The sequence below is a fragment of the Miniopterus schreibersii genome (assembly GCF_964146895.1).
Source record: "Miniopterus schreibersii genome assembly, chromosome: 16".
Taxonomy (NCBI): domain Eukaryota; kingdom Metazoa; phylum Chordata; class Mammalia; order Chiroptera; family Miniopteridae; genus Miniopterus; species Miniopterus schreibersii.
Genome location: NC_138116.1, coordinates 2,341,865 through 2,367,656, shown reverse-complemented (window position 1 = coordinate 2,367,656; position 25,792 = coordinate 2,341,865). Strand labels below are relative to the sequence as shown.

The 25,792-nt window shown below is 48.4% G+C and overlaps 1 protein-coding gene across 5 annotated transcripts in view; it reads left to right on the top strand.

Moving 5' to 3' along the window:
* TNRC6C (trinucleotide repeat containing adaptor 6C) overlaps window positions 1-25,792 on the top strand; it is a 74,164-nt gene that overhangs the window by 14,304 nt on the left and 34,068 nt on the right. For 2 of the 5 annotated variants that reach the window (XM_081161508.1, XM_081161506.1), the window contains exons 2-3: window positions 6,885-6,984; window positions 22,316-22,639. Coding sequence is in view for 3 of the 5 variants with exons in the window: in XM_081161504.1 (XP_081017630.1) it covers window positions 6,922-6,984; window positions 7,731-7,752; window positions 22,316-22,639 (409 nt within the window). In the remaining 2 variants the exon portion in view is untranslated. Of the gene's footprint in view, window positions 1-6,866; window positions 6,985-7,730; window positions 7,753-22,315; window positions 22,640-25,792 lie in introns of those variants that run through there. The other 3 variants (XM_081161504.1, XM_081161505.1, XM_081161507.1) reach the window with 3 other exon arrangements.

Genomic DNA, 25,792 nt, shown 5'->3' with positions numbered 1-25,792 from the left:
AGATGTAGGTGCTGTCCATTGCAACAAGGTTGTTTAGAAGAGAGAGTGAGACCATCTATTTAAAGGGCCTTTCTAGCCCAGTGCTTAGTGAATGACAGCTATTGCTGCAATTGGTGTTTCCTAAGACTACAGCCTCACGCTGTCTGCTACCTGACAGTTTTTCAGGTGGAGCTGGTATCTTTGCAGGCTTGTTGCCTTGGCTCCCCAGAATTGCTTAGTTTTTGAGAGTTCCCTGAGTTTTCCCACCAGGCTTTTGTCTGGGAGGATGTTTAGGAAAGACTACCCTTTCACATTCTCCAGGGTGTGAGAGCAGCTTCCAGCACTTGACTGTCGCTGTGAGGTGTCCCCTGAAAATGTATGGTTGGATCTGAATGCTGGGGGCACTTTTTCTTCCTCTATAGAACTGGTGTGTGTTCTCATGGTTAATGAGAAGCCATGCAGGACAGAGTGAGGAACTGGATCATAAGTAGTAATGGAATTGGCAAGCTGCTAATCGCTTTCACTACAGGGCAGATGTAGGTCAGCTCCGAGCACCCATGTTGATCTGTCACTGGGTGCTCTCCCGTTAAGGTTCTTTCTAGACTGTTTCTTCTTTTCTTCTCTTTTATAGGAAATCGGAAAGCCAGGCTGGTGGCAGCCAGCAGTGAGTTGACTCTGAGAGAGCATAGGAAACAGTTGCTTTTTCAAGCTGCTCTATAAATACAATATCGGATACACTGTTCATACAAGTGTGCGTATTAGAGTTGATTTAGGACAGCGATTCCCAGGCAGCAGCTGAAGGTGCAGAAACCACCACCTATGGCTAGTGAGTGCTGCTTAGTCACAGAGGCTGTGACGGAGTGGGGCCCGCTCTCCAGCCTTGGCTTGTCGAAGGGGTGACCAAAGGCTAAACCTGGCTCTGCAGGAGCCGTGTGGCAAGTTACAGGACGCTCGCTTCTCTTAATGAGGCAGTTCCCCGGGATCTCTGGCCAGAACTTTGTTTTTATCATATTAACCTGTTGTGTTTAAAAATAAAATAGAAAAGTAATGTTTTTTCTATAACTGATATTTTTGAGGTAGGTTTTCTTCCTCATCATTTCTGAAATAGGAGTTTTTACATTTTAATGTGAAATATTAATAATCCTTTCGGTTTCTGTGGTATTTTTCTGCACAAATATAATTGGTCACGTAATTTTTTTCTACCTTAGGTTTTGTTATAGAATCTGTTCAGGCAGGCATTTGATTCTGGTACGTTACCCTTGAGACCTTTCCGACCACCCTCACGCACAAACCCTGGACTTGGCCGATGTTTCCAGATGCGGGGACTGGGTGAAGGGCACTGTCTCTCTTTATAGCTAACGGTGCCCTTGCCCTGGTTGTCATAAAGCTTTTCTGCCCGTCTGCGTGTTTGCCTGCTCTCCCAAATAAGAATTGAACTTTGAGCAGTTTAATGGCTCCTGAAACTGAGTCTACAGTTAGCAGTCCTTTTAGTTCACAGAATTGTGGAATTTTTAAATAGAAAGTTACCCTGGGGATCACCTGCAGTCCAGATCTCATTGATGGCTGCCCAGGCAGCTGGTTCATGGCTTCCGTGACTGGCCCATGGTTTTACGGTGCTGGGACTCTGTCCTTTCCTTTTTATAACCACAAAGGAGAGCCTTTTCTAAATTTGCCAAATGCCCCCCGAGTTTTAGACCACAGAAATACTGTGGAGTTTAAAAAAATACCGGGGAAGTGATATTAGCCAAGTTCAGGCAAATAGTCTTCTCCTCTCAGTTTTGATGTTTTAGGTTTGTGGGTTGTTAATTACATTTAACTTGTAGTTTTATACTTTGATGTCATTTGGTATATCAGTGAATTTTACTAACTTATTGGTGTCACAGTATTAAAAAGTCTCCAGTTGACTGACAGGATTAAAATAGGCTCTAATTTAAGGATCCTTCAGAAAGAGAGAAATCACACAGAAATGTGAACAGGGATCATTTATTGAAAAGAATTGCCAACTACACCGGGGGTTGAAGTCATGAGGAGTTGGCCAGTCAGAAGCAGAGAGCTTTAAAGAATGTGGGCACAGCGGGCAAAGGGAGGAGCCACTGCCCCCAGGCGGAGGTCAGACCTCACTGGGAGGGGGGCGCAGCTGCGACTCATGGGACAGATGGAAGCTGCTGGACTGGGAGGCCAGGGTGCGGGTGGGCTGCGGGCGCTCGGCTCCCACTGCCCCTGTGGCACCCTCCACTGGAAGAGCTTAGCGTCGTGCCAGCTGGCAGAGACAGCGGTGCTTCATGGTCCCGGGTCCACTTCCAGGGCTGGGGAAGCAGTGTGGAGCCGAGAGGCAGCAAGTCAGCAAGGAGCACGCTCCCCATCTCTAGATTCCGCTGGAGTTGGCAGGAGGCACTTTTGGGGACAGCGTGCTTATCATTGGTTACACACTAAATATTTAAAATTTTTCTGGCAAACAGTGGAATCCTGCTCATTTTTAATAACCACTCTGTAGCTTGCACACCGGGTTGGGCAGCAGGGACTGACTGCTCTATCTGAGACAGTTGGAGACGTGCTTCTCTTATTTTAAGCCTATTTAAAGTACACATATTCAAGTATCATTATATAAATTGACTGAAAATGGAATGACATTAAAAAGTGTAGTGTCATTTTCTGACTTAATTTGAGGCAGCTTTAAACTCAGAAATGAAATAAAGAAAAAAGGTTTTAAAAAAATATTACTTATAACCCCTGTACTTGTAATTGACATGTTAATATAGTGATACTAAAGCACTTTTATAGTGGTTAAAACTGTCTACTGAACCCGATTCGTTTTGAGACAAATCATAATTAAATAGTGCTAAATCCAGTGAGCACTTGCTGAGTAAGCCTAAACTAAATAAGCAAGACTGTTGAGAAGCTGTATTTATCAGGAACCTTGGTTATAAGCAACAGAAAGTGACTGTGTAACTTGGGGGGAAGGGCAGAGGGACTTTGGGAATGATGGGAAAAGCTGAAAAGCTCAGCAGCCTTCAGAATCCGGTAGCAAGTGCGAGTGGACGGGTTTGTAGGGGGGCTGTCGGTGAGGTGAACCTGTTCCAGCTGTTGCCACTCACTGGGGATGCAAATTCCAGCTGAGGTACCAGCCACAGAAACGGCTCGTTCCTGGGCCCGACTGGCATTGTCACAGAGACTGAAATCTCAGTTCATTTCTTAGCTTGTCTTCTTGGCCTTGGCTTCATTTTCAGGCGCTCTGTTGTTAAGAGATGGCACAGCTGTGGCTCACAGGATGGCGGAGAAGTCGCTGGCAGGGGCGACCGGTGAGGGGGAGCTGCTGGACTGGGAGGCCAGAGTAGGGGTGGGGGCTGCCGCCGCCCTGCTCCCGCCGTCTGCAGGGCCCTCCCCTGGGAGGCCTGACCTCTGCCCGGGAGCAGCGGCTCCTCCCTTTGCCCGCTGTGCCCACCTTCTTTAAACTCTGCTTCTGACTGGCCAACCCCTCATTTCTTCACGCCAGCACCTGGGAGGAGACTAACGGCAGTCTGCTAGAAAGGTGATCTTCTCTAGTGTTGTCAGGGAGGTGGCACTTCATGGCCTCTCCGGTGTTCTAATGGTGAGAAGCAAGTCGCAGGTCCCTCCCCCACCCTAGGGGGCCACTGTGCACAGGTGTGACCTCCGGAGATCTTAGGTCTGTCGACTGCATTTTTCTTTCACCCTCCAGTAAAAACGCCTTCCACCCTCTCTGCACCCACTCATCAGGGCCTTGGTTCCCTTGTCTTGCCCCGCCCCCCCCCAGTGCCACAGCAAGTGACTTAATGGTTCTTATAAGCAGCCCATCCAGTCCCTGGGCCTGCGGCTTCCTGACCTCCGTATGTGCTGTGACATTTACTTTGGAACCCTGTCCTGTGACTCGGAATCCTAACCCCACACTCTCCAGTGCATTGTTCTGTTGATCCCCAGTCTATCAAGTACTAAGGCTAATTCAACACCACAATAAGTAATCAAATTAATAAAAACAGAAAATAGAATGGTGGTTGCCAGGGGCTGGGGAGTGGGAGCAACAGGCAGTTTCAGTTTTGCAAGAGAAGAGTTCTGGAGATTGTACAACAGTGTGGATGTAATGTCACTGAACTCTGCACTTAGAAATGGCTAAGATGGTAAACTTTATGTATTTTTTACCACAATTAAAACCTTTTAAAAATAAACTAAGTAGAGGGTATTAGCAAACTCTGGCAGAGTGCTCCCAGTCCCGAGCGGGCGGGGCTGAGGGCTCAGGACAGAGTCGGGATGCAGCAGGGAAGCTCGTGTTTCTAACTGGGGGGGGATGGGGCGTAAAAATCAGAAAGAATTTTTGTAAGGAAATTAGTACAAGAGGAAAAGAGAAACAGAACTCTAGGAGAAAGAGCTCCACAAGAAGTGTGCTCTCTAGGGAACATTTAGAAAGCAAGTGACATTTATGGATTTAGCTAAAAGTCATGATGGGGTGGAAGATAGGTTACTATCGTTAGAGGGATTCGATGCTGATGTCTCAAGTCCGTGAGTCAGGAGACAGCAGTCCAGGCCGGCGTTTAGAGATGTGGCGGGATGTGTCCCCATACGTGGTGGAGGGTGTAAGAGAGTGGCGCAGAGGCAAGTCACTGCACACTGCCATTGTCCTTTAACGGGACAGGCCAGTGTGTAGTCTCAGGTAGAGGTGCTCTGGAGATGCCTGAGGAGGGCCTGTGGCCCTGGGGAGGGGAGTCCTATCATAGACCTTTTGTACCGTGTGTGTGTTTTCCATGAGCATGTATTACTGTATAGAGAAAATGTAATTTGATGTTGGCTTTTTAAGTTATTAATAAAAAGTGGCAGAAATTGTACACTGAGAGTTAGAAGTGGGAGAAATTACTGCTTGTTGCAGGGAATTGGATGAAACTTTATTGACGAGCATACACTGAGCTGTGCTTTGTCATACAAACATGAGCTCGGTGGGGGGGAAGTGTAAGACACCTCACAGCTACATGAGCCGTGAGCTCTTTATTTATAGCATTTTATTTCACTGTTACAGTAAAACCTTAACTGTACTGCTGGGGAATCGCTAACTTTAATTAATCTAACTTTCAGAGTAATAGAATTAAGTAAAAATCATTTTTATTCCATCTCCTATCGAATACCTTTTAATAATGTTGCTATGCTTGCCTGCTTTATTAGGTTTAATATTGGAGGAAATTTAAGGCTTTCGTTGTGCTGTATGTGGGTTAGGAAAGTGGAGCGGTGCACGTGGACGGCCGCTGCGTGCTTGGTTTGTATCTGTTCACCTTCCCGAGCCGCGTGGCAAAGCCTGAGGATCACAGCACCAGCCCATCCCTCACGGGGCCTGGACCTTGTGAGAATACGTGTCGCCTGGCCGATAGCTCAGGTGGCTCTGCTGGTTGGAACTTTGTCTTTACACCAAAAGGTTGTGGACTCAAGCCCTGGTCTGGGCGTATATGGGAGGCAGCCAGTCAGTCTCTCTCCCTCCCTCCTTCCCTCCCTCCCTCCCCCCCCCCTCTCAAATCAGTAAAAACACACCCTTGGGTGAGGACTTAAAAAAAAAAAGAATGTTGTAAATGCAGATCTCTAAGTGTCTCTGCACCTTTTAACTTGAAAATACTCCTGGAAGTATCATCTAAGATAATGAATTGTAACTGTTTTCCAAACTTGGTGAATGTATGGACCTCCTTCAAGTAGTTTTTCTCAACCCTGGTGGAACGACACGAGCCATCTGGACACTTCAAAACCGACTAATGCCCGAGTTCCACCCCAGAGACTTCCTGAGAGGGCTGCAGCCATGGCATTGGAAGTTCTTAAAGCTTCATAGGTGATTCTGATGAGCAGCCAAGGCTGGGAACCACTGTTTAAAAGAAGGAATATTCTCTAAGCCCCTCCCCCCATGCTGATTTAAATTACTTGTCTTATGATGGCCTGTCCGTATGTACAAAGTGACCCTAGGGTGAAATTCCTTATGCCTGTGGCTGTATATGAAACACATTTACAAATTAAGAGCAAGCTCCAAAATGAGTAAATTCAAAGCCAACATGAATGGGTGGGTGATGACATTTTGTTAGGCTTTTGTGATGTGTCCTTCTGCTTAGCCCATTACTCCCCTGCCTGCCTGGGTGCAGTCTGGGTGCAGCTGGGAGGTAGAAACCATACAGTGCTATAAGCAGGGAAAATGTAAAGCATAATTAAATTTTGTAAAAGTAACTGTAGGAAACCCTGTGGTGCCTGGAGCTGAGGGAGAGTACCCGAGGGAAGGCTGACTGGACGAGCACCCATCCCCAAGGCTGGGGTCTGCTCTCCTTGAAGAAGGCATAGCTGCGGCCCACGGGAAGGGGGGCCTGGTGGCAGCCCTCCTGGCAGCCAGCTGCAGCTGCATGGCTGGACGTGCGGTGTGCAGAGGAAGTGGGGATATTAATGCAGTAGGCACGGGCTGCACGGTGTCCCGGTTGGGAGGGCCATGTCATTGGGAGGACCATGAGAGACGTGTCAGAGTGGGACAGGAGCAGGAGGCCTGGAGCACACAGTGTCTGTGCTGAAGAGGTCACACCTCCAAAGATGCTAATTTGGTTGGGCTGGCGTGGGACCCAGGAATCTGTGTGTCATAGGTACCCCCATGATTCTGATGACAACACTTGAAGGAATGCTGGCCTGGGCTGACTGTAGGAACTGTGTCTCCATTTTTGTACCCTCACCGCCTGATGAAAGGCTGGTGTCAGGTGTGGGCTGAGTGGACGAGCAGCTGGCCCTGGAGGTGAGGGCGTGGTGCGGCTGGCTGGGGGCTGCGCATCTGCCCCCCAGATGCCCTAGACACCCAGGAGCACCGCCGACTTAACGCTCCGAAGGTGGTGTGTCTTACTCTGACTTAAGATGGACATTGTACTGATGCCACCTTTCTTCCTATTTAACAGGGAGAAAGAGCGAGAAACACAAAAAGAGGAACGTTTGATGGAAGAAAAGAGAAAGAAAAGGCAGGAAGACAAGAAAAAGAAGGAAGGTGCTCAGAAAAAGGTCCGCTGGCGCCCCACCCGCAGCCCCATCCTCGCGCGTCTCCTCTGCATGGCCATGGCCCTCACGTTGCAGTCGTGTTTCATTACTTTTAGAAGTCAAGGCGCTAAAACTGTAATTAGCACACCAAAAAAAAGCTGTTGTGCTATAAAATAAATAGAGGACAACAGCCACACACGTCTTTCTAGGGACCTGAGGTGGTGGAGCTGTGTTTCAGACACACGACTCCAGGCGTCGTGGTAGAGGGCGTCCCTGCTGCCCTAATCAAGGTGGCCGCGCCAAAGAAGCGAGGAAAGGGCCAGTCAGTGTTCTGTTAGAAAAGTTAGAAGTAGTTTTTGCAGCTTTGGCAGATGTTCTCTTACAAATCCTATTAGTAAGTGTTAAAAATTAAAGGTCCTAAATCTTGTAGTCACTGAATTTTATGGCATTTAACATACCAAGTTATTCCATTCGTTTTTGTTCTTTCCTAGCTTAATGTATCTTGTAGCTTAAACGGTATACCTTTTAAACTCTATTAAAATACAGAGCTCTGGTGAGCTCCCAAGTAGATCCATTTGCCTTTAGGTCAATACTGGCACATAGTTAGTAGCATGTAGACAAGGCAACATATTCCCAGTAATAAATTTTAGTAAATGAATTGGGCAAACACTGGTTTTTAAGTTTTCCAGTATTAAAATCTGCTTATAAACTTTCATAGATGTGTACATTCTACACAGTTTTCCTAAAGAGTTTCTGATTTTTTTTTTCAGGCTGCTGATCAAAAAACCAAAGGTAAGTTTATTTTATTTGGGGGCACATTTTATGGCAGCACTAAACTTTTTATGAAGATGACTTTTTCCCTAATTGATGGTTGGAGACAAAGACTAGCCCTGCCTTTGAGTCTGCCTTTTGTCGTTCTCTGTGACGTGCTTCCTGTCACTGGTTTTGCATCTGCATCTCATTGGCATTTGTGTAACCTGAACGCCTGAAGAATGTCACAGTAGCTTTCTAAACAATGCTTTATAATTTTCCTTTGGTTTAATTTCCACCACATCAGGATTAAACTCATAAACTGCTTCAGTTCGATTAATAACAACCAAAGGATACGGAATTCTTTTAAAGCTTCCAGTTTCTCTTTGCCAACTATTTATGACAAAAAAAATATTCTTTATTCCCTCTTTGCTTATTGATGTGTAAGATTTCTCTTTACCCTCCAAGTCCAGCATTTGCTCACCACTGTCTTCGTGGGTGTTGGTGGAAACACGCGTGATGCTCACCGTGGCTCAGGCACCCCTATGATTTGCTGAGCGAAACGGAAGCACCCTCCAAGCCTCTTCATTTTGTACTTGACCTGGGTAGGGACTGTCCAGTGGGGAAGAGCACATCCTTAGGAGGCTCGTGCACCAGCTCTGTTTAATTTGGGGCACTTGACTTCCCTCCTTTAAGCCTGAGGTATCTCATATCTCAATGGGAAAGGCAGTGACCGAAGGGTGCTCGCCTCTAATGCTGTTGTACAGACTGAGTGGGATCTCCCCAGAAGGGGGCTCAGTGCCTTGCACAGAGTTGGTGCTCGCTCGGGGTTTTTATTTCTGCTGGACCGTCACGTGAACACGGCTGCACACACAGGCACGTGCACTGTGGAGACTTCTGTGAGCTCGAGCTTGGGCGGAACCACTACCCATACTTGACTTTTGTTTGGCATTTTATGGTTTCAAAGTAAAGTTTATGTTCATCTCATTTGAACTTTATAGCTGAGCAAGGCAGGTGTTAGTTTACGATGAGGAAACTGAGACCGAGAACGTGAGTTAGTGTGAGGATGGGACGTGCGGGGCCCGGCTCCTGACCCAGTGCAGTGGGCCTCAGAGCTCCTTACCCGAGGGCCGCACCAAGAGGTGGCGCTCATGGAAAGTGACTGTTAAAGGGCAGCCTAGTTGTCAGAAAGGATGTACTTTCTCTTGCACTCTCAGAAGCAGTGTGAATTCACAGTGCACTTTCACCAGGGTCCAGAGGGCTGTAGTATATGGTTGCATTGGAATTTATGACCTTGAATCAGAAACGATGACTTCTTTTAATTGTATTTTAAAAGTACAGAATTATTGCCCTGAATCTTCCATTTCCTCCTTTTTTTTAACATTTTGAGAAGTTTTTACAACGTGATTCGGTACCAGCTATATTCCATCGTCGTCATTGTAATTGTTTTCTCTTCGGATGGTAACGAGTTACTGAGATCATGTGCTGGTCGTGAATTACATTTCCACGCTCTCCAGTAATCCTGTCTGTTACTCTTCTGATGAGTGTTTTCATTGCTGACTCCAAACTCTGCTTGGCTTTACCTTCTCCCATCCTTCCTAAAGCACCACCCCTTGGGTACAATCTGTCAGCAACCGTACTCACTCTAACTGGCCTCAGGACAGACCGTAGTAATGATTAGCAATATCCTTCTAAACAAAAATGCTTTTTGGGATTATAATAATCTAACAGAGCTGCTATATAATTCATTAGTTCATGGTTTTCTCAGGCTCTCCATTACCACAGTTCACATGAACGGGAACTGCCCACAGGCCTTGGTTCTGAACTGACTGGACGCGCGTGGGCACCACCGACTGGCCTGTGTGCACATGAGCTGCATCACGGGGCAGTGCCAGGCTCATGCACATTGTGGGCTTACTTTTCCCTAGCCTGTAGCACTTGAACATGCTTTCCTGCTTGGTCTGTGCGGCAGGCCCTGCCCTCTCCATCAGCTCCCAGCACTGTGCACAGCCAGTGGGCCTGAGATTGGCACCCTCCCTGACTGGCTGCCTTCATGCCAGTCTCCATAGGGCGTTAACTATGCTTAAAACATTTTTATACCTGCTGTAACCACTGAACTTGAACATGACTTTTAAAAGGCTAATGCAGAACTAAACCTCGCTGGAAATTTGTGATGAGCTTAATCTTATATACAGCATGCTTCCCATTCCCCCCCTCCCCCAAACCTTACAAATAAAGCAAAATTTTACCTCTCATCGTTTTTTCAAATCCCAACGTGTGATTTCTTTGGTGAGGTCATTTTCTTGCTTTAAGGTTCAGGCCAGTTGAAAAGTCGTTTGAAACCCTGGGCTCCTGGCACTCCCATCCAGCATTCTGCCCTGCTCTCAGGTGGAAACCGTGTTCTCTCTGCAGCCACTGACATTCTGGGTCTGATTCAGAGGTTTGCACCCAAACAGTGCTTTCACTCACACCTCTCCCAATTCTCTCTCCTATGTCCCCTGAAGATGCAAGTCCTGGTGGGGTGAGGCCCTGCACTCCTGCCCAGAACCCTCATCCTTCGTGGTCTCCCAACCTCGGGGTAGTGGCTGCAGTCACCTCTTCCTTACTCTCCTCCTTTGATGAGAAATGTAAGTGATGAGTCTCAGTGACAAGGACGGGCAGTTACGCTCCCATCAGACCCCTGCGTCCTGAGACACTTAGCAGTTAGATGTTAGCCATCCTTGAATGCGGCTCATGGATACATACACACATACAGATTTTAAAGAACTCTCTGCCGCTTCCCCACTTAACACTCCCCACCTCCTGCCCCTCAAGGACCTGCGTTAAGCAATTTGGAAGCCTCTGAATGAGCCTATTTACAAACATAATTGTCCTTTGTGAATTCTGCTCAACATTGTGTTTATACTGGTGACTCAAGAAAGAGGCTGCCGAACACAGTTACCTGCTATGCCTAGTGAGACCCTAGCTGCCCTCATGCTAGGAAGGGGCTCGGGTAGAGTCCTGCTGCGGGTACTGTGATGGTGCGTTGCACCTGTGCTGTGAGCCACGTGTGTCTGTCTGGCTTCAGTAATCAGTCATCTCTGTTTGTTATTTGGGGCACTGCCCTTAATTTGGGCTCAGATAACAGCTTTATATGTGATGTGATGATTTGTCTTCTGGGTTCTTAATGGATTTAATGTTGGTTTTTAGGATTAACTATAATAATACTCAGAAATGTGAAATGAATTGAATTCAGTGATTTTAGCCAGATTTTCTGAAGTTCATAAAATAGAAGGATATGTTTTCATATAAAAAGCTCAAAGTTAATTATTTTATGTATGAAAACGAATACCGTGATGAGCCAGTATGCCTCAAACTCCATATAATTAGTGATTTGTGATTTTAGGTCTTATACTTTTATAAATTCACACATTTTAACTAGCCGCCCAATCTTGCTGGAAAACGCTGTGAGTTTTGCAGTCAGGTGTTCCACGCTGCCGTGCGTTCACACCATAATTGTTAACTTTAAGGAAACCTTTCTGTGCCCTTGTTAATACAAGTCACCTGAAGCCATATTTCCTTGGAAGCCTTATGCAGAATGATAAGGGTTTGGGGTCACGGGTTATATGCACTGTGCTGAGCTGCTCTTGAGGCTCATTCTAAACATGCATTTCAAGTGAATGAAGAGCAGTGACAAGTGAGCTTAAGGACGCCTTCCCTGCACAGTAACCAGCGGTTAGCATTAAGAGCGTTGGCTGTGTCCTCACACGGTGTGTTCAGACTGGCCGCATTCCTTGAACTTACATGTGTTCCTGTCATATCCACGTAACCAAAGCAGGTATTATCCTGAGTGTATGAGTTACTCTCAAAGGCAGTAGACAAAAGTCTAGTCAGCATGCTCAGCACAATATATTTTATAAAACGTGGCATTTTATTTGCCTGTCTGCAAAATTAATAAAATCTTAGAGCTTGAAGGATCCTTGGAGATTAACTGATTCCTGTGTTGGATAGGAAATAAGATTCATAGAGGTTAAGTGATTTGTACAAGTTTTGACAGCTGGTTTGGCCAAACTAGAACTAGAACCCTTATCTGCTGGGTGTCAGTTATATATTTCTTCAGCTGTTGTTTTAGGAAGTAATTTAGGACCTTTTCAAATAAGGCTGAAAGAAATTCCCAAGAGATTTATAGCAGGATCTTTATAGGATGGTATCTCTTTTTTTAATTTTATTTTTGTTTAAAATATTACAGAGGTCCCTTTTTCTCCCCAATTATGGGATGGTATCGTATTAGGACTTCGAACATTGGCTGTGTCCCTAGCAGTGTTGCTCGGTGTTTAAAGTGGCTCCTGCCGGCGCTGCATAGCAGCGTTTCAGTCAGCGATGGCCCCGTGAGGTTATATGGAGCTGAAGATTCCTGTTGCCCAGTGTCGCAGCTATCGAAGGTCAAAGTGCATCGCGTTCCTTACCCGGGCGGTGATGCTGGTGTAGACAGCCGGTGGTGCTCCCGGTCCTGTAAAAGTACAGTGTGTACAGTGATGTCCAGTGTGTAACACCTGATAATGCTGATAAACCACTGTTACTGGTTTATGTATTTACTACTGTACTTGTAATTATTTTAGAGTGTACGCTTTCTACTTTAAATAAACAGTTTGCTGTAAACAGTAGGCATGGCGTGCCGGCAGCAGCCTGTCAACTAAGCAGAAATGAATCACAAGGCTTCACTAGAATTAAAGGGCAAAGCTTTATTCAGGGTGTTAAGTGAACTGTAGCCCTGGAGCACGGTTGTGGTAAAAAGCACACTCTTGAGAGGAATCAGCGCTGCAGTCTTAGCTAGCTTCCCAGAGGCTGGCCCGGGACAGCGCTCTCCCAGGGGTCCGCTGGTCCTGAGTCCCTCGGAGGGTGATCTTAGGGTTTCTGTGACTCCAGGCTTTGAGCACACCGGGAACGCTCAGCAGTGTAAGTTCCCCGGCCAGTTAGACTAAGGTGAAACCAAGTGCTCCTGCTCCGCCCACCCTGGCTCACGCGGTCTCGCAGGCCTGGTTGTCGTGACTCCATCCTGTGTCTTCCCTCCTACCTCCAGTGTCACAGGGCCCCAGGTCACTGCATCGCCTGATCGCATCATTTTCTCTTGTGCTTGATTTAACCTTGTGTTATTTTGTTCATATGGCCCCTAAGCGTTTGCACACGACAAAATCTAACGATGCATTTCTCAGAACATATCCCCATTGTTTAGTGGCTCATGACTTCACTTAATTTTACCACCAAATCCCTGGTGGAAGGACGATATAATGAATGCATTAATTTTTTTCCCCATGGGAACAAAAGAAAGCGTATTAAGATTATGGCATTTTCCCGCTAATTGTAGGCAGTTTAAAAGAATAAAAATGTACCCAAAAAATACCTAATCCGGTACGTAATACATATTCCTGATCAGGTTTTAGAAGAAAGGGAGTAAGCCCAGCGGAGCACACTGCTCCTCCGCTGCGAGCCCTCGGACCGCATCTTCTCACAGCACTTCCAGTAAGTCTCAGATAGAGTGACAGTCCACGTCTCTATTTAGTATAACTTTTCACTAAAACGTTAACATAAAGGCAGTTTCCAAGTTAGAGAAAGTTCTAGTGTATGCCTCTAAAGGAAGCTTACCTCTCTGAGAAATAATTTATCACATTACCTGCTTTTGTATGTGTTATTAGCTTTATTGAGTTATAATTGACATGCAGTGAGCTGCACGTTATCTAAAGAGAACGATTTCGTACGTTTTGGCCTGTGCACACCCGTGAAACCATCCCGCAATCAAGACAGCTCCCATCACCCTGGAAGTTTCCGCACGCCCCTCCCACCCGATCAGCGTGCAGGCCGACCCTGATCCCTTCCCATCACTGCAGAAGCTTTTCTTTCCTGGACTGTCACATAGATGGAGTCCCACAGCACACACCTGGGCTTCTCTCACTCGGCTGACTTGAGATCCATCCCTGTTGTTGGGTGTGTCGGTGATGCATTTCCTGTGTCGCCGAGCAGTAGTCCACTGTTTGGAATCGTCACCATTGTTACTTCCTTCACCTGTCTGTGGACATTTGGGTTGTTTCTGGTTCTTAGCTATCGTGAGTGCATCTTCTGTGAACTGTCATGTGCAAGTCTCTGTGTGGACGTGCACTGTCATTTTCTGTGGTAAATACCCAGGAGGAGTAGTTACTGGCAGGTGTAATGAGTGAGATGAGTGCCTGCTGCAGCTGTCACCCTTCCAGGTGCCCTGTGAGAAAAGGACAGGAGGGACGGCTCATCCAGTCCTGAACCTGACCATGAGGCCGTGGCAGTCGAGCACTCGTGACAGCCTGTGCTACCAGAAGGAGTTAAACTGGAGAGGCCGAGGGCAGGGAGGCCAGCTCAGGGTCCTTGTAGCCACCCTGAGGACTTTAGAGTTGATGTTTTAGACCAGAGGGAGCCACTGGAGAGCTCCCAGTGGGAAAGCAACACCATGAGGCTTACATTTTAGAGAGGTGACAGCACGCCAGACTGAATGGGAGTGAAACTGTTGGAGAGAGGCCTGGCAGCAGTGGGGCACAACTCAGACCCCGATACCTAAACCAGGGGTCAGGGGGACAGGAAAGGGCGTGTTGATAGATGGGAACAAGCTGGGCCAATCGTCCCATCCAGCAGATGCTTGTGAAACGCCCGCTGTTTGGCATTATGCTGCTCACTATGGGGAGAGGAAGAGTTGAGAAAATAGACATGCTTCCCACTCTTGTGGAACTTAAAGACTGACAGGGATGGATACAGACACCTGTCAGTGCCATGTGTGTCATTACTACTGAGACAGCTTCTGTTGGGGGAAAGGGACATTGTTCCATGAGAGCATAGGACGGAGCCTGAGTGAGGCTGGGAGGTCTAAAGGATGGAGAGATGTTTGGAGGTCTAAAGGATGGAGAGAACACACCTGGGCCTGGAGCGGAGAGGGCTGAGGCTTCCACATGGGACACATTGGCCAGGGCCGGCTGGCTGAGTGTTGCATTTCAGGACCTAGAACCACAACAGCCGGCATAGCATGTGAGTGGTCAGCAAGGGGGAGAGTGGTGTCAGGAGGCTAAAGGGAGGTGGAGGCAGCCCCGGCAGGGCATGATACAGGGACTGTGCCTTTTCCTAAGAGTGGGACGAAGGTCTTGTTAAGATCAGTTTGCATGTGGCCACTTTTCCTCCCCTTCCCCAGCATTCTCTGTCAAACTTGGGCTCCCTCTTCTGGCCAGTGGTTGGAGCCCACACTTTTAAGGGAAAAACATCCCAGGGTTATTGCTATTCCACAATTTATTAATTTATTAAAAAACACACACAATCCTACTGCAGGGGGCAGCAGTGTACACGTCCCAAGAGGACAGGCCCTGGGAGGCTTAATTCCACTTCAACTGTCTGTGTTTCGAGAGAGCTGGGGGTCTGCTGTTTGGAGAGCTTGTTCAGAATGCTGCTGCGTGGAGAGATGCGGTCCGGGTGGCGAGGGGACTGAAGCTGTCACTCAGCAACTTCCCCTTCACGTCTGTCCCATGTGCGCTCTCACGGGGTGTTCAAGTTGACATCACAGACTGAAAGGTTATGGAAAAGCCAATATGTGCTAATGCTGTATTGGTCACATGGCTTTAACACATGCTGTTACCACATTTTCCTGTTTAATCTAAATAAGCCGGCTGTTCAGAAAAACTAGAATGATTTGCCTGTCTGATAATCAGTACGTTTGAATGCCTTTTCGAGAGGGGGCCGCAGTGCATTAGGTAGGAAGTTCTCTCCAAGCGGCACTCACACTAGCAACAGACACGGCGGTAATGCAGGTAGCAGTTCATGAGTCCGCGCTCAGTTTGAGTTGTGCTCCTAAAGTTGCCATGGTGACAGATCAGCCAAAACCTGTCCACAGAACAGACAGAAGGCCACCGCTTTGCAACCCCCTGGGACTGCCAATAAGCAGGGCAGATGGATCCTTGTCGCTCATAGTTGTCCCTGCCGTGTCTCATTGTTCTGAGGGCCTTCTCGCCTCGGTGCGGGCCGCAGAAGGGATTGTAATGATGAAGATACTCCTTGGGACCACCCATTACTCTAGTGCAGGAGACTGGTATAGTCATATTTGCAAATAGGTATGTCTGATTAAATTTACATTTACAGTTCTAAGAAACTCCGAATCTTTGAGTATATATATTCTGAAATGGCTGGAATTAATGCATGAAGTCTGAACATTTTTTTCTTTTATTGTCTTATGTGGTGTTTGCATAAGAGAAATTCTATGCTTTACATATAAAACTTCTTAAGTTGCTGTCAATTATAGGACATAGCATTGACTTAATAATGTTTTATTGGTGGAGTTTGAGGGTGAATGAGGGAACTATATTAAATTTATGCACCAATTGTAAGATGCATCCAAATTTCAGAAATAAGGCATGTTAAAATGTATGGGTTAAAATAAAATGTCCCTCTAGGACATTTGTCCCTCTAGGTTGGCATTCACCTGTAAACAATTTCTTTTAAGATATACCTCTAACCCATTGCAGACCTACTTGTCAGCATAGGTTAAGCTAATGGTGGTGGCCTCTGACATTCTAAGTGAGGGGTGTATAGGTAATCCTGGTATTGTAAGCACCATTAGAAGGAAGCCACAGTTGAACGCCTAGCTCATACCATATACATGAGGTCCAAATGGATGAAAGATTTCAATGGGCTAGTTGCTAAAAAATCTGTGCTCCTCCCCACGGTTCAGCCAAAGGGTATAGAAACCACTCTAGCTATTTTAAGCAAAAATGAGTTTAAGTACAGAAAATTGGGCGCTTATAAACTGATTGCGAGGCCAGAGGAAGGGGCGCACCCTAGGCTGGGCCTCCAGAAAGGACTCCCCAAAGCATCCTTCCGGAGAGCTACTCCTGCGGAGGAATCAGGAGGCCCAGGGCACTGTTGATGTCACCGTACAGTGTCACTGCTGCAACCTAATGATCCAGAAGGCGCCACCAGTGCTGTCTGTCACCACTCCCAAGGCAGTGACTGGGACCCAGACCCACACAGGAACTTTGACCACCATTTCCAGGGCTGCACTCGCCCTGGCTGTGAGCCTCACTCACCCGAGCTGTGTTCTGAGTGAGCCCCATCTCTCTCCACTGTGAGCCCCGCTTCCCCGAGCTGTGTTCCGAGTGAGCCCCGTCTCTCTCCCCCACTGTGAGCCCCACTTACCCGAGCTGTGTTCCGAGTGAGCCCTGTCTCTCTCCCCCACTGTGAGCCCACTTTCCCGAGCTGTGTTCCGAGTGAGCCCCATCTCTCTCTCTCCACTGTGAGCCCCGCTTCCCCGAGCTGTGTTCCAAGTGAGCCCCGTCTCTCTCCCCCACTGTGAGCCCCACTTACCCGAGCTGTGTTCCGAGTGAGCCCCGTCTCTCTCTCCACTGTGAGCCCCACTTACCTGAGCTGTGTTCCGAGTGAGCCCCGTCTCTCTCGCCACTGTGAGCCCCACTTTCCCGAGCTGTGTTCCAAGTGAGCCCGGTCTCCCCCACTGGAAATCCCTCGGTCCCATGGCCTTGCTGTTACTGAATATTTTTCCTTTACCATAATATAAACACAGTGCACTTACTGTGTGCCAGGCACTGTTGTAAGTGGTTCTTTGTGTACATTAACACTCCTCAGAGACCCCCTCAGGAAGGTGTTACCCCGTTTTATCCCCATTACCCACATTTCAAAGGTGGCACAATGGAGGGATGAGAGTTAAGTAACTTACTCAGGGCCCCCATCCAGTAGGTGGCAGAGCTGAGGTTTCAGCCTCGAGTCTGTACTCTGCACCTCATGAGTGGAAGTGTGTGGCGTCACCTACCAGAGTGTGCGTGGCAATGGTCTCTTCGGGAAAGGTGGGGGACGCTGGAGGGGGGAGGGAAGAGGAGGGGGGGAGAAGAGGGATTTGCGTGGGATGGACGACATTTTCTCATTAGGCTGGAGACTGCGCACATGAGGTTTGATTATTTCATCTTTATGCCTTTTTGTACATATCAAATATTTCCAAATAAAGTGTTAAAGAAGAGTGTCTTGGCAGTGTGACTTGGGCGTTGGAGGTGGAAAGGCCCCAGTGCACTGGGCACCCGTGCCCCCCAGCTCCGTGGAGTCCCAGGTGAGGAGCGTCAGGTGCATCCGAGTGGAAACCTGCCGCCCCAGGGTGTTTCTGCACAGTCTGGAGAACAGGCTGGGGGGGTGCTGCGCCGTGGGCGTGGTGACTGTGGTTACTGTGTGTTCCTCACCTAGGAAGGCGATGACTGGCGGGGCTGCCTGGCTCTAGAGCCTGCACAGACAGGGTCTTAATCAAGGTCACCTGCTGTTGAGTGAACAGCAGTGATGGTCACATCAGTTCAGCTCTGCATGAGCTTGGAGGAGGAGGAGCCTGCCCCTAGAGAACTGCTCCCCAAAGCTGGAGTCTCCAGCCTTCTCCATCACTGCGGCCAGGACAGGAGCACCGTGGACCCCTCCTCCACCCTTCTGTCTGCCAAGTGATGGACTCCTAAGTGCTTACTGTCGACGCCCGCGTCTCTGGCCTCAGTCCAGCAGCTGAGCCCCTGAGCTCCAGCCACACCAGCCTGCATCAGTCCTGGAAGACGCGGAGGCTCTTTCCCAGCCCAGCCTGCCCGCTGTGGGAGTGACGGGCATGCACACACAGCATTACCTGGACGAGTTGGCAGGCTTAGCGTGTGTCACTTCTCAGAGGCGCCTTCTCCAGGTCCCTCACCTAATTGGGGGTCTTCTGTCCCGCTGCTACTTTCATCATACTCACCGTAACTTGTAACTGTATTTGTAGAATCACCCTGAAGATATGTATCTCTTACTAGACTGTAAACTGCAGGGACAGGAGCCCTATCTGCACCCAGCGCCTGGCACAAAATGGACACCCATTAAGTACTTCCTAAATAAGTAAACAGCAGGTGAGGGAGGGTGCTGCTCGCTTTGTGAAAGAATGCAGGCGGTGAGAAAACAGTTGTATCCGCCCTGCCTCCCTGGTTCTCCCAGCGACCAGCACCTTCGGTGATTGGCTTTATGCATGGGGGGGGGGGTCGTCTGTCTCCCCACTAAGAAGTGAGCTCCGCGGGGCGGAATGGGCCTTTTCTGTTCACCAGGGCGTCCCCAGTGCCTAGACAGCGCTGGGCTGGGGAGAGGCTTGGTGTGTGTGCGCTGGGCAAACGGGGACGTACTGCAGTAACCTGGAAGCCAAGGGCCAAGGGGGAGCTGCATGGGCTGAGGAAGTCCAAGGGCAGGGGAAGCTGTAAGTCACGGAAAGGAGGTTCTGGCAGACCACCTGCACTCACGGGCACTTCTTAGCAGCAGAGAGTGGGGCTTAGAACAGCGTGACCGGGTGGTAGACCTTGTCACTTCTGAGCCTGCGCTTCCCAGCAGTCTGGACAACAGACTGACGGTTGGGATGCCCACAGGTACGGGTGCATAGGGAAGGGACAGCTGGGGCTCGGCACCCTGGGCAGACACGCAGAGCAGGGCAGTGAACGGGGGTCAGAGTCCTCCACAGCCCTGGAGTCCAGCTGAGCTTCCTGCCCATGTGGAGCTGGTGCTGGAGGAACAACAATAGGTGGGCATTTATAAGCTGTTGGGACCCTGTTGTGACAGTGCCCTCTGAAAATTTCAACTGAAAGCAGAAAACTGTTTCTTGGAAAGAAAATTAAGACTTGTTTTCTTATATAATGATTTAACACACCACCTTTCACCAGCAGGTGTCGCCCTCATTTAAAAGAAAAAGGCAGTAAAAGCTATTTAGGCAAAGGAGCCTAACCAAAATTTGCAGCTTACTGCAAGTTTTTATTATTATTATTATTATTATTATTATTATTATTATTATTATTATTGGCTATGTAGTTAGTAGCTGGTTGCTATTGTAATTCTTTCTAAATACATATGATTCATTGATGAGTCATACAGAAAATCAAGCTGGCCCTGACCAGGTGGCTCAGTGGGTTGGAACTTCGTCCTGTGCACCAAAAGGTTGCAGGTTCAATTCCTGGTCAAGGTGCGTACCCAGGTTTTGGGCTTGGTCTCTGGTTGGGGCACATAGGAGAGGCAACTGATTGATGTTTCTCACATCAGTGTTTTTCTGTCACTTCCTCTTTCTCTGAAAAGCAATAAAAACATATCCTCAGGTGAGGCTTGAAAAAAAAAAGCCAAAACTCCCCCTGCCTTCCCTTGTTCTGCTGTGTGTAGTGGGGTGCAGGGCAGACACCCGGTTCGGGCCTCTGTCCTTCGGGGGCAGCCTTAGTCAGGCTGTTTGTGGAGAGGACTGTCGAGGTTGCTCCGATACCCTGCTGTGTCTTTGGGCAGCTATAGATTGAGAAATGTGGATCTGAAGACAGCGTATGGCTAACCATGAACTGCCCGTTGGATCCAGTGGATAAGAACAGAGCTAAACTTTCAGATCCTCCACATAACAGTTTGAGATTGTTTATTGGCTGCTAGTTTCAGAGATCTGAAAAGTACTGGATTAAACCAGAAAGGGATGATGGGTAACCTCTCATAGGAAAGAGGCCAGGAGCGCAGTCCATGGGTCCGAATTCTCGGTCCCCTCTACACCGTTGCTCTGCTGGGTGAGGCTTCTCGCTTTCCCCAGGGTCCCAGGCAGCTCCCAGGCCTCAGCTGCTGCCCCATCCCGGTCACCGTGGCGAGCCACGGAGCTGGAAGTGACCATGAGAAGGAGCACGTGGGCAACTGGCTGAGAACCTGTTTGCTCTGTGCTCTGCCCTGGGTCTCTCTCGTTCAGCGAATACTTAGCCTCTTTTCCGTGTGTGAGATAAGGTGCTAGTACTCAGCTGGCAGAGTGTCTGGGAAAATCACAGGGAAAGCTTGTGACCTACCACAGCTCTCGGTCCTGTATGGAAACAGATAATTATTTACATTTAACACATTTCTGAGAAACCAGCTCAAACTTTACCTCTCTCCAGAAGACAGACCAGTGATTCAGTAGAAATACAACTCAAACCACAAGTGTGAGCCACATAACTAATTTTAAACATTCTAGTAGTAACATTTTAAAACAAGACAAGTGAGATTACTTTTGATGTTTTTAACTCAGCATATCCAAAGTGTTATCATTTCAACATGAAATCAATATGAAATTGCTAATGAGATATTTTCTGGGTTTGTGCAAACTGAAATCCAATGTTGTATACTTACAGCTCAGCTCAGTTCAGACCCGTGTGCGCAGTAGCCACGTGTGTCGTGGCTGCCGTGCTGTCCACAGTCCTGTCTCCTGCCTAGGCGATTGGCTTCTGGTCAATACCACGCGCTCTGTGTCTTGTCATCTTCATCTCCTCATCTGATTGTTGGCCCACTGTAGCAGTCAGCACTGTCCTGGGCTCAGACCCAAGGAGTTCTGAGTTCTTGTCTGGCCTTTGGACGTGTTCAGTTTGAAGGGTGACAGCTTCCACGCTGCACTGTCCAGTAGGCAACTGAAGATCGAGGCTGGATAGAGCCAAGGGCAGCCTGGGACAGTATTTGGGTGTCAGTGGCATAGAGGTAATGGTCAAAATCATGAGACTGAATGATCTCTCTGGAGAGTCCAGGGCAGAGGAGTGAGTCCAAAGACTTGAAGTCCGTTTGAGATACATGTATGAGATGTACAGAGAACTAGGTATGAGCTTGTTTCACACGGAGCTGTCACTCAGCTATAAAACCAGAAACATTCAGAAGTTAAGTAGAAATCTTTTTTTTAAATAAGATAAATGTAATCTTTGTTGGATATTAATGTTACAAGTGCAAGATGGGAGTGACTATTGAGGCTCAGATTCTTTTGCACTTGGCATGTCTGTGCTCCCATCCACACACGGTCACACTGCTCAGGTCGCCCCTCAGTACCCCCGCTCCTCCTTGTGCTCAAATACTGTGAGGCCCTCGTGTGCAGCCGCCGCGGGTAGCACTGGGCTTTCACTTACTGCGGGTGCACCACCGGCCCTTCAGCCCCTGCCTTCTCCAGGAAGGCCGAGGCGGGCAGTGATGCCCAGATACCCTCGGCATGGTGCTTTGGTTGTTCCAGCCATCCTGAGGCACCCATGTGTATGTTTTAGGCTGTCCTCAGATCAAAACGAAATGTTCATGGTTAATTGTGGACATCTGAACCCCTTAATTCTGAGGAACACTGACCGAGAGTGGTTCTCAGTATGTCCGGGACCAGCAGCAGCAGCGCCTGGGGCTTGTCAGAACATGTGGGACTGTGGCGGTGGGCACACGGTAATGTAGCATAATGTGGCGCACCTGGCATTTATAGAATGCTATTAACCACAACGTTAAATTAAAAATAAAGTAGGACACAAATTTGTCGCCTCCCCTCCCCTCCACCTGCTGGTTCCCTCAGCAGGGCCCAGGAGCCCTGAGCTGAGTCTGATACAAGCGGAGTGGGGGAGCTGCTCTCTAACTTAAGCACCCATTTCACAGATGAGGAAACTGGCTGGGGAGCTGCAGTCAAGATTGCGGTTAGTTTAGAGGAAAACTCAGTCTCATCCTGGAGTCTGGACTTCAGTTCTCTTCCCAAAGCACTACATTGTCATCTCTCTCAGTTGCTTCTTTTCTTTCTTTCAGTTTGGGTTGTGTTTTAAGGATGTTTCTAAAGTGTTGGGGTCTTTTCATTCTGTCCTTATAGTGCCAGAACCTACTAAGACCTGTTCCAGTCAGCCCCAGCCTGCCGGTACCGGGACCAGTACTTCCACCAGCACTCTCTCCAGCAGCAGCAATGGCAAGCGCGCACCTGCCGGCGGCCAGCAGCCAGCTGCATCCCGCTACCTGCCTCGCGAGGTGCCTCCACGCTTCCGCCAGCAAGAACAGAAGCAGCTACTGAAGAGAGGCCAGCCACTGCCCACAGGGGCTCTGACCAGTGCGAGCCCAACACAGGGCGCCGGGACTGCAGGGGCGAGCCCTCCTCCCCTCCCTGCAGCCGGCGTGCAGCAGCCCAGTAAGCTCCAGCCAGGTAAGACCACAGAAAGGCCGTCTTTTATCGGGAACTCGTGTGTTGTCTTCAGCTTGGCTTTCCAGGAACAAAAAGGGACGTATTCGGGTCTGTAGTCAATGTATGCGAGCGAGCTAGGTGGTGGTGACGATGAAGATAGATAGATGGTAGATGATAGATAGGTAGATAGATGATTGATAGATAGCTGATGATAGATAAATAGATGATAGATGATAAATAGATGATAGATATATGATAGATAGATGATTGATTGATAGATGGTTGATAGATAATAGGTAGAAGATAGATTAATAGGTAGAATTCATTTCAATCGGATTTTAAAGTTGAATTCTGCTTTCCCCCACTTATTCATATGATTTCTCATGTTTTCAGAGACATTAGTTACTTTGTTGCTCACCAGAAAGCACAAGTCTGTAATCAGAACTCGTGACTGTCAGGCAGATGCTTTAGAGCCCACAGTGAAACTTGGCAGTGAGACCCCCTCTCCATTTACTGGAGAGTGCAGGACCACACGCGCACACGCTGTGCAGGAAGGTAATGGCGTTTTATGGGAAGAGGGTGTTTCTAACTTAACGTCAGACACTTCAAGCCAAACCTGCCTGATGGCTCGCACTCACCCTGCGGTGTCGGGTTCTGATCCACCTGCTGCTTGCTGGCGCCCCTGCCTGCAGCTCGATGCAGCTTTCTCTCGGCCCCGGGAGAATCACCACTCGCTCCCTTGCTCTCCGGCTTCCAGAATGTGACATCACATCTCCCATCTCTCATTCCTGGCTTCTTCACCTTGTGGGTTTAGACTTTAAAAATTTTTCACGAAAGTTATAGAGAAATTCTTGGAAGGGAGCAAAGTGCATGTGTTGAACTGCCATGTTTCTGTTGTTTTCTTAAGCCTCAGTTTAACAGTTGACACTGGTCTTGGCATGGAAACCCTATTTGCCGATGGTCATGAAATTCAGGTCTGTAACTGGAGAAGCAAAGAGGCTTCTTGTATTAGATTGGAATTTAAAAGAAACGTGTCACAGATCATATTAATTTTTTTTATGTACTGCCTTTTAATATGGGGGATCATTGCAACATGACACAGAAGTATTTATAGTAGCGTTTCTCAAAACCATGACTTTGTGGTATACTCAGAACAAATATTTTTAGACAGCTTTGCTATGTCTCTTCAAATAGTCTTGACTGTCCTCTGCTGAGTCCTGGTCAAGGGGGTGTAGGTCAGTGATTGTCAGCAGAAAGCAAGAAAGAGAAGGGATGGTCAGACATAGTCGTTGACCAGGAGTAGGGCTTGCCCACTCCACTGCAACAGTTACAATCAAACGTAGGTGATTCCCGGCCCGTGTGGCTTGGTTGAGTGTTGTCCCACATACACATAGGTCACTGGTTCGATTCCTGGTCAGGGCACATGCCCAGGTTTTGGGTTTGGTCCTCGGTCGGGGGGTCCAGACACGTGGCCTCAAGTTGTAGGTGTAGAAGGATTCCTGTGCCACGTGAGGCCAGGGCTCCTGCCAGCCCTGGTCCAGGTGCTTCCTTTAAGTGACAACCATTTGTCCTGACATAAAACGTGGCCTCTAACAAAATAATGCAAGGAAACTGGGTTTTTAATTCATGGATTGAATTGGCAAAACATTTTAACTGGTAAGATAAGTGTTCATATGTAAATGTGCCGATTCAGGTCCAGAAAAATGTCATTTTTATCACATTATTTTCTATTCAGACTATGTCTTTGCAAGTCTGAAGCATAACCCCATTTTCAAACACTTGAGAGCTTTCATCATTTTTTAGAAACCTCCTTTCTGTTGTGCTAAAGGCAGAACAATGTATTGTTTTGGTGGCTGCTTGGTACATGTATAAACAGGCTTTGGTGACTACGTGGCTGGGTTTGCTACTTAGATCTTTTTTAGAGGGAGGCAGGAGAGTAATTAAGAAGTTGGACACTTGCCAGTTTGCATGTGGCTCGGGAATATCGGCGAGTGGTGGTATGCCCGGTGTTTGGGGCAGGAGGAGCTCGGAGGAAGCTGGGGCGAAACAAAGGCAGTAAGAGCACGCGCAGGTGATTTGCATGCAGCCCACGGCAGCGCCGTTATTTTGTTGGCTGACTTTCAAAAACAGAAGCAGCCGGCTCTGGCACTCTCTGTAACTGGGGCCTGAATAAAAACGTTGTGACAATTGAAAGAATTGAAAGAGGGGGGAAGATCGGTTTAGTGTCAGCTGCAATTAGATAATCAAAGCTTTCCAGTCCCCTCCGTGCGCCTCCCCCCGCTGCAGGGGGTGCAGTGGGGCCTCTGAGTGGAAGGGCTGCCAGGCTTGTGCCGGCCGCCGCGGGCGCTCGCAGGTTGCCTGGGACTTTCCTGGCAGCGCGACAGGATGAGGCTGTCACTGTGCACAGCCGACATGGTGGAGCGGAGAGCCCAGGCGACCCAGGTGCAGGCGACCAAGCAGCTGGCTCGCAAGGTAGTGTCTCCCAGGGTGGAGGCCCCTCTGCAGGTATTTCTGCCCCCATCACCCTGGCGGAGGAGAAACGAAACGCACACGGGCAGAGCGTGTACTTGTCCCAAGTCAGCGTGTGACGTGCCATCCAGAGAGCAGCTTGCGGCTCAGGCTCCAGTGCAGGTCACGCTGATGAAATGGCGTCTCAGGGCGGCTGCCAGCCCTGACCGGCCAGGCAGGGCCGCCCGCCGGCCTCCTCCGCCTCCTTGGCGTTGGCCAGCCGCCCCGGGGCGCAGCTTGTTCTGCCCCCACTTTGATTGTCGTTTCATAGGTGTCAGCCTGGAGGAAGCAAACTCCTTTTGCTGCTCATTTGAAGAAAAACCCAGAGCGATAAGCTTATTCCCTCAGACACCTTCATTGTTGTTTCCAGTAAACCTGTTACTCTCAGACCTGTGCCTTCCAGCATTTCATGATTCCTCCTTAGCGAGGTTGACAGAGTGAGGGTTTTGGGGCCTGTGTGGCGATGGAATTCTGCATTCAGATCACCCCGAGATTTTCACTCACAGAAAATGCAGTCGGGTAAGGTGTCTGGGGTTCTCCAAAGCTGAAATGGTGGTTACGTGTATCCTGCCCCTTGGAAACCAAGTGGCAAGGGGTTTACCAGTGCACCTCAGTAAGCATGTGTTTCCAGCTGCAGAAGGAAGCCTTTGGAATTATTTTTTATAA